At 47.8% G+C, this 15,633-nt stretch overlaps 2 protein-coding genes across 2 annotated transcripts; one reads left to right on the top strand and one right to left on the bottom strand.

Annotated features, from left to right (window-relative positions):
• Positions 1-808: 808 nt before the first annotated feature.
• Positions 809-4,292, top strand: LOC117839299 (ferredoxin--nitrite reductase, chloroplastic). The gene is made up of 4 exons (XM_034719608.2): positions 809-1,291; positions 2,509-2,863; positions 2,951-3,239; positions 3,347-4,292. The coding sequence occupies exons 1-4, from the start codon at positions 895-897 to the stop codon at positions 4,085-4,087; spliced, it is 1,782 nt and encodes a 593-aa protein (XP_034575499.1). The 5' UTR covers positions 809-894; the 3' UTR covers positions 4,088-4,292.
• A 3,193-nt stretch (positions 4,293-7,485) lies between these two features.
• LOC117839289 (uncharacterized) lies at positions 7,486-12,139 on the bottom strand. Its single transcript, XM_034719597.2, has 9 exons — positions 11,978-12,139; positions 11,428-11,515; positions 10,678-10,757; positions 9,990-10,092; positions 9,719-9,875; positions 9,483-9,611; positions 8,536-8,622; positions 8,386-8,430; positions 7,486-8,087 (listed from the first exon to the last, which is right to left on the bottom strand). Exons 1-9 carry the CDS (start codon positions 12,003-12,005, stop codon positions 7,908-7,910), a joined length of 897 nt encoding a protein of 298 aa, XP_034575488.1. The 5' UTR covers positions 12,006-12,139; the 3' UTR covers positions 7,486-7,907.
• Positions 12,140-15,633: the final 3,494 nt, after the last annotated feature.

The following is a 15,633-nucleotide window of genomic DNA, read 5'->3' as shown; positions in this document are numbered from 1 at the left end:
GCTTTGCTCGCCGGTGTATCGGGTGGTCTCTGACTTCTTTAAGTTATCGCAGGTTCGTGTATGTGGCCTCGATCTGATTGGTTCGTTAGCTAGCTACCGTAGCTAGCACACGAGCCTTTTCTAGTCAGCCCCTCCCCCACATGTTAGCCGCGTACATTGGCTGCCCTGCTGCTGAGGTTACCAAACTGCCCGGCTCTTGGTTGTCTGGGTGGGATGGAAGGACGCCTCCTTCTGCCTGCTTCAGCGATAAGCAGGCAGGCGGCTGAAACCGGGGCAGCTGCTCGCCCCTTGGTTTCGTGGTCGTGTATTCCACCTGAATATGATGAGCACGGTCTCTAAAGAAAATCTAGTTGCAGGCCTTCTTTTGTTAAACAAAAATGCATATAAGATAGTCAGCGGTACATATTGTTACTGTGCAATGTTGATCAGTTCTAAACCGGGTCTGCAGCTTTTGGAGGTAGCTATGTGAACCATATGGCAGTATGAGTACCACATAAAAATTCCAGCCCCGTTGTAATGAAAGAGAATGAAAACGCATGAAAAAAAAAACACGAGCAGAAGAGCAGAACGTGGTGGTTTTTTCTAGAATACGTGCAGAACATCGTTTGCTAGAGCTCGTACAAAAAACAGGCAAAACACAAGCGAACGGGGCCGGTTTTACCACCAAAAGTACCAGGCGGGACGTGGGCACGCCGGTAATTCTGCATCCGGGGGCTGCCATGTCGCGCGGCATCTTGCCCTCTTGAACTCCCCAAGGGCCAACAAGCGCCGCGGCGCGCCCCCTCCCGCCCCACCATAAACAACCAGACGCTCGCCACCCATGGCCACCACCACCACAGCACACGCACACGCAGCAGCAGTGACACCGCCCCGCCACTGCAGGCACCAGCAGCCATGGCCTCCTCCGCGTCCCTGCAGCGCTTCCTCCCGCCCTCCGCGCACGCGTCGTCGTCGTCCTCGTCCCGCCGTCGCCCCGGCCGCGCCAGGGCGGCCGTCTCCCTGCCGTCGTCGTCCCCACCGTCGGCCGGCGAGGTCCCCGCGGAGCGGCTGGAGCCGAGGGTCGAGGAGCGGGTGGGAGGGTACTGGGTGCTCAAGGAGAAGTACCGGACGGGGCTCAACCCGCAGGAGAAGGTGAAGATCGAGAAGGAGCCCATGGGGCTGTTCATGGAGGGCGGCATCAAGGACCTCGCCAAGATCCCCATGGAGGAGATCGACGCCGCCAAGGTCACCAAGGACGACGTCGACGTCCGCCTCAAGTGGCTTGGCCTCTTCCACCGCCGCAAGCACCAGTGTACGTCCGTCCCCTCTGCTACTCCCGTGCAATGCTCGCTAATTACCAGCAGCTCGTGCTCGTATTTAACCTGTTCTTGATGGTGATTGGGCAGCGCTCTCTTTACTTGTCTATCTATGTTAATCATTGTCACAGACTGGATGCTTCCGTCTGACCATCTCCATGTGCTCATGTTCCTTTCGGGCTTGATCTGCATGATGTTTCCTTTCCAAGCTAGGGGCTCTGCATAATGTTAGCACAGGGAGTCAAGCGTGTAGTTTTTCCTTTTTCGCAGCTGATCAATGCGTATTAGATGCTAGAGGGATCTAGCAAATGTGTTTGCAAAATGGTTACGGTCGCATCCTAAGTCGCAAATGTGTGCGTGTGCGCGTGGGAGCCTTGTATGTAGTAGCTGCAGAAAATATCTGTCTTTTAAAACGCTCATCTTGGACTTGATTGAATATAATAAGAGGTCTCAGCTTGGACTTTTGAGTAGGCAATAGAATATTTCGTGGTTGCATCCAGTGGGTGATTGCAATAGTATACTGTGGGATTTCTTTATAGGACGTGCGCGCTAAAATACACCTGAAGGGCCAAAGGTCAAGTATCCCAGCCGGGCAAACGAAATGCCACGTACAAACTCTGAACGCTTGGGAAGCGTTTTCACAATTTTTTTTCCCCTTGTGGCCCATTCCTTATTTGACAGCTCAACGTGCCTATGCCTACTATTTCAAAACCTGCTACCTGTTGGTTCCTGATTCGACTGCAAATTTTTTTTCCTTTTCCTTTTTCTTTTTTGGAACAATTTCGTTTCTGGGTAGAATGGTAAAACTTAATTTCCTTGGTGTCAAATGTGCAAAAATAAACTTTATTTATGGCTTTCCATATATAGAGCACGAATATACCTGTACGGTTGTACTCCCTCCGTTCCAAATTATAGGCTGTTTTGACTTTTCTAGGTTCATAGATATTATTATGCATCTAGACATACACTATATCTACCTGCATAATAATATCTATGCACCTAGAACGACCTACAATTTGGAACGGAGGAAGTAGCACGAAGCAGAGTTTTCAATTCCGTTGTTGCTTTATCTCCAAATCAGTGGTTTCAAATTCGTTCTTTCCTGGACCATTCCTTGATTGGTCCTACAGAGGATAGAGACGTGTTTCTGATTGGGCTGGTTCACTCCACGACGAAATGGTGACGCTAACGGCCGCCTTTTCATGTACTGCAGATGGGCGCTTCATGATGCGGCTGAAGCTGCCCAACGGCGTGACGACGAGCGAGCAGACGCGTTACCTAGCGAGCGTCATCGAGGCGTACGGCGAGGACGGGTGCGCCGACGTGACCACCCGGCAGAACTGGCAGATCCGCGGGGTGACGCTCCCTGACGTGCCGGCCATCCTCGAGGGCCTCCGCGCCGTCGGCCTCACCAGCCTGCAGAGCGGCATGGACAACGTCCGCAACCCCGTCGGCAACCCGCTCGCCGGCATCGACCCCGACGAGATCGTCGACACGCGCCCCTACACCAACCTGCTCTCCTCCTACATCACCAACAACTCCCAGGGCAACCCCACCATCACCAACCTGTGAGTCTCTCCATCTCATGGCGATCACCTTCACTCTTAGACATGTATACTCGTCTGCCTCGATGAGTGACATGTAACGAACTGCAGGCCGAGGAAATGGAACGTGTGCGTGATCGGGTCGCACGACCTGTACGAGCACCCGCACATCAACGACCTGGCGTACATGCCGGCGGTCAAGGACGGCAAGTTCGGCTTCAACCTCCTGGTGGGCGGGTTCATCAGCCCCAAGAGATGGGGCGAGGCGTTGCCGCTCGACGCCTGGGTCCCCGGCGACGACATCATCCCGGTGTGCAAGGCCATCCTCGAGGCGTTCCGGGACCTCGGCAACAGGGGCAACCGGCAGAAGACGCGCATGATGTGGCTCATCGACGAGCTCGTAAGCCGCCGGCCTCGTTCGTTCAAATTGATGATAGTTAAGTTAGTTAGTTGTTCTTCAATGCTAGTAGTGCCTTCGTCGTTGACACGATGAACGAATGTAACCAGGGGATGGAGGTGTTCCGGTCGGAGGTGGAGAAGAGGATGCCGAACGGGGTGCTGGAGCGCGCGGCGCCGGAGGACCTCATCGACGCCAAGTGGGAGCGGCGTGACTACCTCGGCGTGCACCCGCAGAAGCAGGAAGGCCTGTCGTACGTGGGCCTGCACGTGCCCGTGGGCAGGCTGCAGGCCTCCGACATGTTCGAGCTCGCGCGGCTCGCCGACGAGTACGGCACCGGCGAGCTCCGGCTGACGGTGGAGCAGAACATCGTGCTCCCCAACGTCAGGAACGAGAGGCTCGACGCGCTGCTCGCGGAGCCCCTCCTGCAGGAGCGGCTCTCGCCGCAGCCGTCGCTGCTGCTCAAGGGCCTGGTGGCGTGCACGGGCAAACAGTTCTGCGGGCAGGCCATCATCGAGACCAAGGCGCGGGCGCTGCAGGTGACGCGGGAGGTGGAGAAGCGGGTGTCCGTGCCACGGCCGGTGCGGATGCACTGGACGGGGTGCCCCAACAGCTGCGGCCAGGTGCAGGTCGCCGACATCGGCTTCATGGGATGCCTCACCAAGGGCAGCGACGGCAAGGTCTGCGAGGCGGCGGACATCTTCGTCGGCGGCCGCGTCGGCAGCGACTCGCACCTGGCGGACGTGTACAAGAAGGCCGTGCCGTGCGATGACCTGGTGCCCGTCGTGGCGGACATCCTGGTGGAGCGGTTCGGGGCCGTGCCCAGGGAGAGGGAGGAGGACGAGGAGTAGGAGCGCCGGATCGATCGATCGATGCTGCTGCTTCGGTGATCTTCGGAGCACATCGAGTTGCCGTTTGTTGTAAAGTAGACGCTGCTGCCTTGTTCCATGGCACGATTTGTTTTTGGCCCCCCTGTTGTAGCCAAAAAAGGGTTCCCTTGTTCACGTTATTACAGAAAGAGAATGCTGATAAATAAGAATAGCATGTTGCCTGCCACTGATCCTGCTGCCACTGCACATTGACCTTTTTAAACATCAGCAAGGCATCATCACCCATTGCACATTTGCACCTCCAGACTTGTCACCGTTTTTCCTTTCTGTAATCTGTAGGCCACATTGATCTGATGTTAGGCAAAGACTCTTCTGTAAATCAAACCGAACACCCTTTTCATCCATCAGTTCGGCCGTTTTTCACAAAATTGTCCCAAGTGCTGCAGTCGTTGCAAACGAGCTCAAACCTCAGGGCAACTAGATGGCATGCCTTGCCTTTGCAACTCTTTTGTGAATGCCCGTTTATATTGTAAGAAAAATGGCTCGCTATTATTTGTAATTTTAGTGATTGAGTGATAACACAGTCATCAAGACTAATATGTTTGTCAAGATATATCTTTATAGTTTTTTTTTGTTTTCAAGGATTAATTTCAAGCCATCCAAATAATTGTAAAAAAGGACTTAGAAATATTCTATAACATCCAAATCATAATTTTTTTTGTTGAATTTTAGTTTGAAGTTTTTAGATGCTACATATATTTTTTATGCAAAATGGATTCATCTCCATCTGCTGCTTCACTATAAAAAAGTTTCATGAATTTGTTCTTGCCGATTTTTCATTATATATACGTTGCCTGCGGCCTGCGCGTATAACACGCCTACCAGGGAAGATCAGGTGCAGTGGTAACTGCTACTGTAAGGTAAGCAATAGCCACATCTCAACCATCTAAGTGACAAACGACGGCTAGGATGAGAGCCATGCTTTTCCCCTCCTCTTCTCTTCACCTGATGCTGTCAGCCGCTGCTTTTGGAGGGAAAAGCCAGTGACCACAGAGGCCTTGGCGCCATTTTCTTTGTGGAGACGGAGCTCGGAAGCGATGACCGGCGAGCTACTCGGGGGTGCGGACGTGAACTACGGCGAGGTGGTGTCGCTTTGAGCGTGATGCGGCGCGGTCGCGCTGAAAGGAGACCCGGGAGGACGCCGCCGAGGTACCGGTCAGGGAGATCAGCGCGACATCTCGCCGGCGGCAACAGGGACGTTGCGCTGGTCCGCGTCCTGCTCCTCTGTAATCCTGCTCCAATCCCCCAGCATTCCCTCCCTGCTATGCTTTCTCGCGTTGGAATCACTCTTGTTTGCCTTTCCATGCCCTGTTAATTGGAGCCCAGATTGGTTTACTACACAAGTTGTATTTTCGAGTTGTTGCTTGCGTGAGTAGCTTCTTTCTTGAAATTTCTGGAGAAAGTAGAGCATGCCTTCTGCGTTGTTCTGCATTTCCCTCTCCAAAAGCAGCACGTGAAGAAAAAAGGAGGGGGGAAAATCGATCTCATCCTCCGCTGTTTGTGGCTTGGATGGTTCAGATGCAGCTACTGCTTATCTTGCAGTGGCAGTTACCACTGCACCTGAAACCGTCCCCTTCCCTTTCACCCTTTGTAACCTGGAGCATGAGAAGAAGAGGAACAGGAATTGCATTGGTCACCGCCACCCCCACCCCACTGCTCTCTGCATTGCTGGATCCACGACCAATTCATCTGATTGTTCGATTGATCATGAACCAAATCCATCCGATTGTCAGGTCTGGCGGACGGAGAGATGGGAAAAGTCAAAAAACAAACATTTCTGAAAGCTCTGTTCCACTTCCACCTCTCATGGCGCCGCGGCGGAGCTAGCACCCGCCGTCGGAACACCGGACAGCTGCGCTATTTGCGGTGAAAAAAAAAGGGTCCCGTGAACAGAGAAGACGGCCGCGTTCCGAGGGGAGACGACGCCACCGTCCCCGCCTGCGTGCGCTCATGCGCCCGGCCGCGGTTTCTCGCTTGGCGCCGATGGGCGCGGCGATCTGCGCGCATGTATCTCGCTGCCAGAGCATTGAGGAGTGGAGATCTCGTGTTGTAGGGAAGAGGCTGATCCAAGGATGGGGTCTCTGAGCTTTCGGAGGGAACAGGACGTGAGGAGGAGGACGGCGGCGGGCCCCGCGACCAGGGGTCCTTTTAAAAATGTTCCATCCGGAATTTTCGAAATGTACCCCTAAATCGGATCGCGATCCAAATCAGGGGGCGTTTTGCAAATATATAATCCTTTTTTACAAAAGGACCTGAATCGGATCGCGACCAAAATAGGGGGGTGTATGTAAATACTTGATCCGGTAATTTACAAAAGGAAATCGCGATCCGAATCAGCGGGCATTTTGCAAATTATGTCGGGGGCGGCGCCGGAGCAGGCGACGAGGCCGAGCTGCCGCCGGCGACCTCTGCTAACCCCCGCCATGCGTCCCGCGCGAGCCTCCGTAGATATTCGCTCGCCTACGCCTCGCCGTTCCGCCGGCTCCCCGCGCGCGCCGCTCGCGTCCAAGCTCCTACCATGGAGATGCTGCCAGCACGGCGGCGGCGGCGGCGCCTCGGGAGCTGGGTGCCCTGAGACGGTGACGGACCTTCTATATACAGGTCGGCGAGGATGCTGCTCACTGGTCACGGGGAAAGCGACAATGGCGGTGTCAAGGGCGAGGAAGCCGTAATTGGCCATGCCCTCGGATAGGCCGACGAAGATGCCGAACATGATCCTCCACAGCACGACGCAGACGATGACGCCCCCGGCGCCGACGAGGATCATGTAGTTGCGCCTCCGGAATGCCTCTACCTGCAGCCCGAGGGCCTCCCGGTACCGCGCTGCCTGCCCCAGCGGCGCCCCGCGTAGCAGCCGGTGCCCCAGCCTGGCATCTTGGCGCGCGGTGGAGAAGAAGCGGGAGGAGGATGAGGAGAGACTTGGTGCGAGTTTTCCTCGCTTTTTTTTGGTCGCGCTTCGATCGGTACGGCGTTGCTTCTGAGGTCTTGATCTGGTTTGTTCGCAAAGAAACTGTGATGCACTGTACATTTGAATAAATCGTGGCTGGTAGCTTTTGGGTAGCTGCAAGCATGATCTGTGTGCCCATTCCAACTGGTGATACAGAGTGAGACGAACTGGTTAGTTGCGCACACACTGAAATTCTGAAGAAGCGGCTGTGATAAGACTGCTTGCTTGATGGCTCAACAGCATGCAGTAAGCCTGTAAACTTGTGCCGGTTTCAGAGAACCCCACGTATACAACACGCTATATAAAATGAATTTACAAATAGAGATGATGCAACAACTTAGTGCTCAGTTTGTTCGTTGGTACGTTCAGGTGATCAGAGATTCAGATTAGCAGAATCAGAAAGGAGCTGCACTTGCAACCAACAATTATTGTGAATTTTGCTTGAGAAAGAGAGACCCCTGAACAAATTACATACAAAAACTGCCCGAGTCAGTGTTCAGTAAGAAACAGACCGGCCAATGTATGTATATAATGTATAGCACAATCAGGTGACGACGCTCTACGACGAACAAAAGGCTGACCACGCTCTGCGTGTTTGTTCTTACTCACCCGGGGAACAGCAAGCGTTCCCCTGAAGTTCAGAATTAAGTATTCCAATTTTGTATCTCTAATAGGTATCTCACTGACCATAATCGGCCTATTTTTTAACACTGTATCAACAGAACTTCCTATTCCCAGCATGACATCATGCAGAGCTTCCAGAACTTTATGGCGTGTTCTGATTGTTGATAACTTGATATATCATCCTTGGTTACAGGTTTCAAGCTGCATTCCCTACCATGTAGCCTCGGCCTCTGTCTTTGTCTCTACTTCTGGTTGAGATTCTGATATTGGGATCCTGTGGAAGCATGCAAGAAACTCCTTGTTCCCTTCTGCACCCTTTATGGGAGATTCGATCCAGCCTTTATTACAGAACCCAAACTCTTCCACGCCTGAAATTATTCTATCCAGTACCTGCAGTGAATAATCAGCATAGCATGATTCCCAGGTCATGACTCAATGGAGAAGCAATATTCAGAGTTAAAGCAGATTCTGAATTCTGATGGAAGTTTTTTTTTATTTTTTTGGGTACATTCCAATTTATCATTAATTTCCAGAAGTAAACATGCAAGCTATTGCAAGGAAGCACCAAATCCATGAAGAGCTATTTATAGTGAAAAATAATGATAAATGATAAATTATCAATGAAATGATTATGACATTATCATAGAAAGTTAGGAACAAGGTTGAAAGCAAAGCAGTGGACTATTACCTCTTTGTGAACAAGAGGATCTCGAACAATCCCACCACCTCCTACCTGAGCACGATGAAAAAAGATTTATTTTATAATGACTGTTACAGCAAATATACCAATCAGGCTGAACTCCAGCTAAAATGAACCACTCTTTCCATTCAATCTCACCTGTGATCTACGAGCTTCAAACTGAGGCTTGATAAGTGTTATCAATGTAGAGTCCATCTTCATTACTTTGATAACAGCAGGCATAACCTACGTTGTACAGATAATGAGTGCTAAAAAAATATTATGATTGTTATAGCTTCAAAAACATGCATGGTAAAGATAGAAATGAAAAACAGAGCCAATTTGAATAGATACATCACGTATTCGCATGGGAGAAATGCACTTCATTTTCCTAATGTGTTTTTTCCTCTACTCCTTCAGTGAAGTTGATCTCATCCCTAATAACATCTAAAAGTTGGTGCTGCTCTTCTGTGCATTTGTTTGGGCACGATAACTTGAATTTGAAGCCCAATAATCCTTTGCAGCACACAAACTATCCAAGAATGTATACAAACTTTTCCAACACTTTGAACCGTTATTGCAAGCTTGCCACTACAAAATTGCAAAATGCCACCAGAACTGTCTGAGTGGTATTCTTGCAAAAATTAACAAATATTTAAAATTTTGCAAATGCCTCAAATGAAAAACAGAACAGCATATTCATATTGCAATTGCACTCCATTTTCCTAATGCATGTCCTTACTGTACTGTTTTACTTGAACCTATCTCATGCCTAATAATTATAGAAATTTTGTGTGGTCATCTGTACAGTAGTTGTGGACTTGTGGTTGCTTTACAGTATTTGGCAAAGATTTTTCATGAAAAGTTAATTTCGAATCCCATTAGCTCTTTATATCACTCTAACTATACCAAAGAAGCATTACTACAAAAACAAAGGAATTGAGCACAGAGAAAAGCAATGAACCATTTCAATAAGGTAAAAAACGTTATACATTTTATTAAAAAAATTGTGCTATATGATACGATTTTTGTTATAAATATTATCCAAGTCAATAACCTTCTGGCTACTAAATATGAATGATAATACAGTGCACACTAAATAGTACCAATAGAATTGAGATAAATGATAGGTCCAGTGTCACCAAGTCAACTGGTTGTGGCAATTGAGAAAGATATCTCAAATTTGTACGTTCAATCACTGAAACACGCTCATGTGTACGAATTTTTTCGGCCACCTGAAATGGAGTAGGGCAAAATGAGACAGTGTTGCAGTGAGCAGCAACTACCTGCAATTGACAGATAAGGTGGTAGGAACTAGATAAGTTCAACGAAGTAATGAAACCTGTCCGTAGCCAACATCTACACCATAAACATGTGATGCTCCATTCTGAAGTAAACAGTCTGTAAAGCCGCCTGTGGATAATCCTGAATCAAGAGCTATCTTTCCATCACAATCAATACCAAATTCTTTGATAGCTGCCTCAAGCTTATGTCCCGCTCTGAATTTGATTTTTTTTTTCAAAACAAAAGGGGATGATTGTAAGCTTCAGAAAGGAGTAATTTTGTATTTTTCCAAGTACAATAATTCATAAGCCAATTAATTAGAGCATCACCTACATACATATTTTGGGATTTCAGCCTTAATTTCAATGACTGACTTGTCAGATACTTGTGTTCCAGCTTTATTCACAACTCTTCCATCCACAATGACTTTACCTACAGAAACATAAAGAAGGTTCAATAAAAAAGGATAATTTGAAGTATGGCTTTGTATACAAAGTAAGGTTCAAAGTTGGCAAATTTCTAAATAATTCCAGGAACTGCTTATACATATTTCAGGAACTGCTTCTTTGTGTTGAGCACCCATTAAGAAACTGGATGACAGTTTTTAGGTTTGGAGCAGCGTGTTGTAGATGCTCATTTATGTCCAATGCAACCCATAGGTTGTACACATGTGTTCAGATAATAACACGTTATTAAAATATAAACAGAGAAGTGATAATAGTAAATATGCAGTGCCATGAGCCCATGACTGCATATTAGGAAAGTGCCTCAAACCTAGCTTTCATTGACAAGCTCACCCTGATTTTGGGTGCTGACTGATCTGATTTTGTCAATGCAGACCTTTGATATAAAGCCAATTATTTCCTAAATTCAGATAATCATCAGAGGATCACCAGAACAAGCAAGTGTTAGCATATCTGGCTAGCTCTTTTAAGAAGGCATTCTTAATATGTAATATATCCAACCAATTTATGCAGAGTATCAAAATGCACAGAATCATCATAAGAATGAACCAACCTTGAAGAATCCATGACTGGATGTATGTTCTACTATATTGTTGAAACCTTTCCAAGCAGACTTCATCCAGTCGCCTTTTTCTGTGTGAGAAGAATGAAAGTGAGACACACTATTAATTGAAAATAATAGTCTCAAGGAAAAAAGTTACACCATAAGCATTTAGCACTCTTTTCTTTACCCCTTTTAATTGAAACTATGTCACTTTTTCTCAACAAATAGGTACAAGTATAACCAAGCTTTGACTCAGCAGGAGTAATAAAGTCGGATCAAAGAAACAAATTAACAAAAAAAAGGTAGCAAGAAATATCCAGGAGCTCACATTCCCGCATATTGTGACCCTAAATAAATGTCTGTGAGTTTATATTCTAACTCTCACCACAATGGCAAGCTTATTGATGTTCCAAATACAATACCGGCACAACTCTCCTAGAGAAGTAAAAGAAAAACACAGATGATGACCCTAAAGGATGCAGAAGCCACACATATTCTAACATAATCATAATTATAATGTATATGCTTTTGCTAGGTGCCTATGCGACAATAGAATTCGATGAATTTTGTGGACCAATGACCAACTTACAAATCGACATCTTATTTGCAAATGACAAAGCCCCCATTCACCAGATACAACTTCAATTTACCAGCTTCATCAATTTGACAGTACCCATACAGTACCACACACTTGCTTGACGCATGGATGCAAATCAGAAAAGAGCAAGTAAATATATATCAGATTTTTAGAACACTTACTTCCTGGGGAGCTGAATCTTTTGAGCTCTGACAGCTGCAAATGCACGGGAAGGAGGATAGCAGCTTGGCCGGATCCCAACCAGTCTAACTACGAAAATAAACAACAAGTACATCGAATTAATCCTATCTGCTCTGGGGAAAACATAATACTAATAAGATACAAAAGAACGCAATCGCCCCAGATGGAGATGGTCAGGCCGGCGTTTCCAGAACCCTTGGATTTGGTCAAATTCGAACTAAATCCTAGAAGGCCCCCTTCCAGCCTTCCAGGGGAAAGCAGAATGATTTGACGGTGACGCAAACGAACCGAAGAGGAGGAAGGGGGGAAAGATGGCTTCGTTCAGGAGAGAAATGTATTGAACAAAAGCAAAGAGCCTTTTTAGCAACCTGTTCCGTTGCGATTCCTCGACCTCAACCCTACCGCTAGTTACGGGGACAAGTCATCACCGCCGCCGCCGCCGCCACCACATTGGAGGTCTTGCCTTGCGATTCATGGAACATCAAGTGGAATTGAAGAAGAGAGAGGGGAGAAGAGTAGAGGAGCTCTTACGGTGGAGCCGGAGCCTGGAAGCCATCATCGCCACCCTACTCTTCTTCGTTGCTGCTCTATGCTTCCCCTGAGAAGCCAACAAGGGGCTTTGCGTTGCGGGCGCAGAGGAGCTGAACCCTATCTGAGCCCGAAGAGAAGCTGCTGTCCTAACATGTGGGGCCCACATGTCAGGTGCTCGCATCAGATGGCGATTCATATCATCTCAGAGCATAACAATATGCTCCTAGGGAGGGGCGAACTAGATTAAAATGAACCGATGTATGCCACTGGATTAAAATGAACCGAAGTGATTATTCCAGGAACAAATCTATCTACCAATTTACTTACCGGATGGCATGTCAATGTTTGCTGCTTCTGAAATTTCACTTAAGGAAACCAGAGTATAAATCCTTGCAAACTGTTTTCTTGGTCAAGAAAATCATCATGCGAATTCAGTTCTTTCCTCTTCTCTGCTGCTTTAGAATTTTTGATGAGCAAATAAATTCACTAAATTTCACCAGCTGGGTTATACTTGGCAACAGATTTTCAGCAAATATCTCAACAGCACAAGCAACCACAACCAGCATCTCGCGGTTAATACACTGAATTATGAACTGATGTTCTGAACAGAAGGAATTGTTTACAAAGATTAAAAAATTAACAGCTTTGCTGTGCTCATGATGCTCTCTGAGTTATGACCACTGAATTAAAAGGGACTGCAACTAGTGTCGTACATACATCTATGATCCACCAGAAAGTTTGGACAATCTTAAATATGGAGCTGGACACTGAAACGTATCTGACATGAAAATCATGGCGCAGGACGGTGGAGTCTACATTGAAAGACAGGAACTAGTTAAAGATTAGGAAAGTACTCGTTGTAACAAGAGTAGAACTTCTTTAGTCGTTTTCGAAGAATAACCAACTGGCATGTAATCATGCCCCCGGCAATATAATGCAAGGCAGGGACCCTCTCCGAAGCGATTCAATACAACACGTAGGGTATTACGCAATCTAGCGGCCCGAACATGTCTAAATCGTATATCTGCGTTTACCTTCGAGTTCCTGATCTCAATGAGCCCCACTTACCAAAACACTACCTCGAGCAGCCCTCTCGGTAGGTTGCCGGGTTTAAACATCGGCAACTGGCGTGCTAGGTAGGGGACCTCGCTGAGAATCCACTAGCGAACTTGATGGCACAAGTCATCATCAAGCTAATCGTCGCATTCGAAGCGGGCACAATGTTTGTCTTCGGCTCCTGGATTTGCACCGCAGACTGCGCTGCAATTTCCACCGCCACATTGCGTCGAGCCCGGAGAAGAAGCAGCAAACCATGAAGCTCCAGCGCCAAGCTCTGGAGAATCTCGTCAACAATTTCAACGAATTTTCAATTTCTGACCTAGTCATAGGCTAGGGGACGAGTCCGAGTTCAACTCAACTTCTTCCGCCAGTCGGATTCACTTTCATGAGCCGGCACATAAGCTATCGTGCGAGTTGGACTACCACCCGAGTCGATTCCCGTTCGGACTCTACAACGCGGCCACTATTTCTCAGGCTGCCATGTCCATATCACAATCCGATACGGATACGATCGAGAACCTCAACTACTCCTCGGATCCGAACGAGGAGACTCATTTATCAGGTCTGCAGTAGGGTATGATAATCACATCAACTCCCCAAGGCAGATTCGTCTACCGGCCCAACATGAAGCCACCCACTCTTGCCAAAGATGACGATTCGTGCCTCGTCGCCTACCTTGACACTCCCGTATCAGGAGGGAGCTCCTCTATAGCCCATCTACGAGGAAGGTAGCACCACGGAGGTCATCACTTCAAACTCGGGAAGCCACTCTCTAGAGTGAGAACTCTTCGACGTTATTACTGGACAAACAAACGAAGAAGAAGAGCAACGGGACAGAAACCCGCAACATGAACGTCACCCGGATGACGTCTCGCAGGATGAACTCACCGCTAACGTTGTCGAAGAAGAGACTGAAGCCAAAGAACTTGACTACGAGCAAGAAATGCCGCAAGAGCAGAGCGCCGCTGCCACCTTATAGCGGATTTACCAATCCAAAACCTGGATAACACCTTTGAAGCAGTTCAAACTCATCATTCACGTGATGCCTCAGAATAAGTACATAAGACAATTGGCTGAACTGGCGGAACTCGCATATGAACAACTCGATCAGCAGAATTCGATACAGCCAGTCCAACGCTCCCTATCCTAGTGAATTCAACATGGCAGCAGCCATAGAGGTCCTCCATCCAGACCAAGTCAACTCGGAGGCGTCAAACTAAGTCAAGTTGGAGCTAAAGGTAGTCGGGCAGGACCCTCGGGAGGCTGTGGCCCTCGTGGGGTTAACCCAAAGCCTGAACGCTCAGTAGAAGACCTCCGCAATCCACAACAAGATCAACACCAGCCGCGACGCCCATACCATCATCGACGGACGGCACCACGAGCGCGAGCAAGAAGTCGAACACCTAGAAGATGATACTGACGAGTTCCCCACCTTCTCAAGATATGTGAGGAGGACAGCTCTACCTAAAAAGTTCAAATCCCTAGGTATCACCAAGTATGATGGCAAGCAGGATCCAGTCCAATGGCTCCGGTGCTACTCGCTGTCGGTACAAGCAGCTAGAGGAAATGACAACACCAAAGTCATCTACTTCCCCATCTGCATGGAGTCGGCGTCACTCACATGGCTCAAATTGTTGAATAAGAAACTCCAACTTATAGAAACCAGGAAGCCTCGGAAGAAATCAGAAGTTGGCAATACGAGACCCTGCTTAATAAAGTGAGGAAATATTACCGTCTTATCAGGATAGGTATCCAAATGGCAAGCGTTGCCATATGCAGATTGCCAATTGATGAAATCCTAAGCTTGGAGTAAATTGGCGGCTACGAGCACCTTGATATCCTCCTCCTTCAGAGTTGACTGTTTCCAGGCACAGATGGGATTTGGCGATGCGATCTGATCGGTTTTCCCATATTTGGGTGCCAGCAACTGCGGCTCTTTCTTCTTATCGGATGTCTTCTTCTTCTCGCCTTTGCCTAATTTGGACACAGCAGCTTTCCTACCCATCCTTGATGTTACGATCTTCTTCTATTGCATACGCTCGGGGGCTGCTTGGTGGGGGGACAGTGGCACTAGTGTTTGGAGATTGAATGTGGCGATGATGCTAGGACTAAATTGTGGAAGTTGGAAGGTCAAATGGCAAGGGTAAAATGGATGGGATAACTTCCTCCATTATTTATAACTGTGGAACGGTAAAAACTGCGCAAATAAAGGGATTTTGATTTAAAGGATCCCTAGAATTTCAGACACCTGATTGGCAATTATCTTTATTTCAGAAGGAGATAAGATCTCCTTCTAAAGATGGTCACGTTGACCAAAGGATGACCGTTATACCCACCAAACTAGTCAGTTAAAGGCTTAGGGGTTGTGTGCCACGTGTCCGTCAATAAAAAAAAATTCTCCGGGTTTTAACAGGAAAGCGATGCGAATTACAGATTGACCCTCAACCTGATTCTTTGATTCAACCTAAGGCTCAAGGGCTACTCAATATGAAGTGTGAATTTCATCGCACTTCCATATAAAATTCAACGTTGAAGGATATGAGACTGAGTTAAAAGAGGCTTGAGCACATTATAGCCGCATGACAGTTTTTGGGTAC

This window comes from Setaria viridis, chromosome 1 (assembly GCF_005286985.2).
Source record: "Setaria viridis chromosome 1, Setaria_viridis_v4.0, whole genome shotgun sequence".
NCBI classification, from domain to species: Eukaryota; Viridiplantae; Streptophyta; class Magnoliopsida; order Poales; family Poaceae; genus Setaria; species Setaria viridis.
The sequence above is the reverse complement of the archived record's forward strand: the minus strand, read 5'-3'. Positions and strand labels throughout refer to the sequence as shown.

Coding starts and splice junctions, on each gene's coding strand:
- LOC117839299 (XM_034719608.2), top strand. CDS start 895: ATGGCCTCCTCCGCGTCCCTGCAGCGCTTCCTCCCGCCCTCCGCGCAC. Junction 1,292..2,508: donor CCACCGCCGCAAGCACCAGT/GTACGTCCGTCC, acceptor CATGTACTGCAG/ATGGGCGCTTCATGATGCGG. Junction 3,240..3,346: donor TGTGGCTCATCGACGAGCTC/GTAAGCCGCCGG, acceptor GAATGTAACCAG/GGGATGGAGGTGTTCCGGTC.
- LOC117839289 (XM_034719597.2), bottom strand. CDS start 12,005: ATGATGGCTTCCAGGCTCCGGCTCCACC. Junction 10,093..10,677: donor CCAGTCATGGATTCTTCAAG/GTTGGTTCATTC, acceptor ATGTTTCTGTAG/GTAAAGTCATTGTGGATGGA. Junction 9,876..9,989: donor ATCCCAAAATATGTATGTAG/GTGATGCTCTAA, acceptor AATCAAATTCAG/AGCGGGACATAAGCTTGAGG.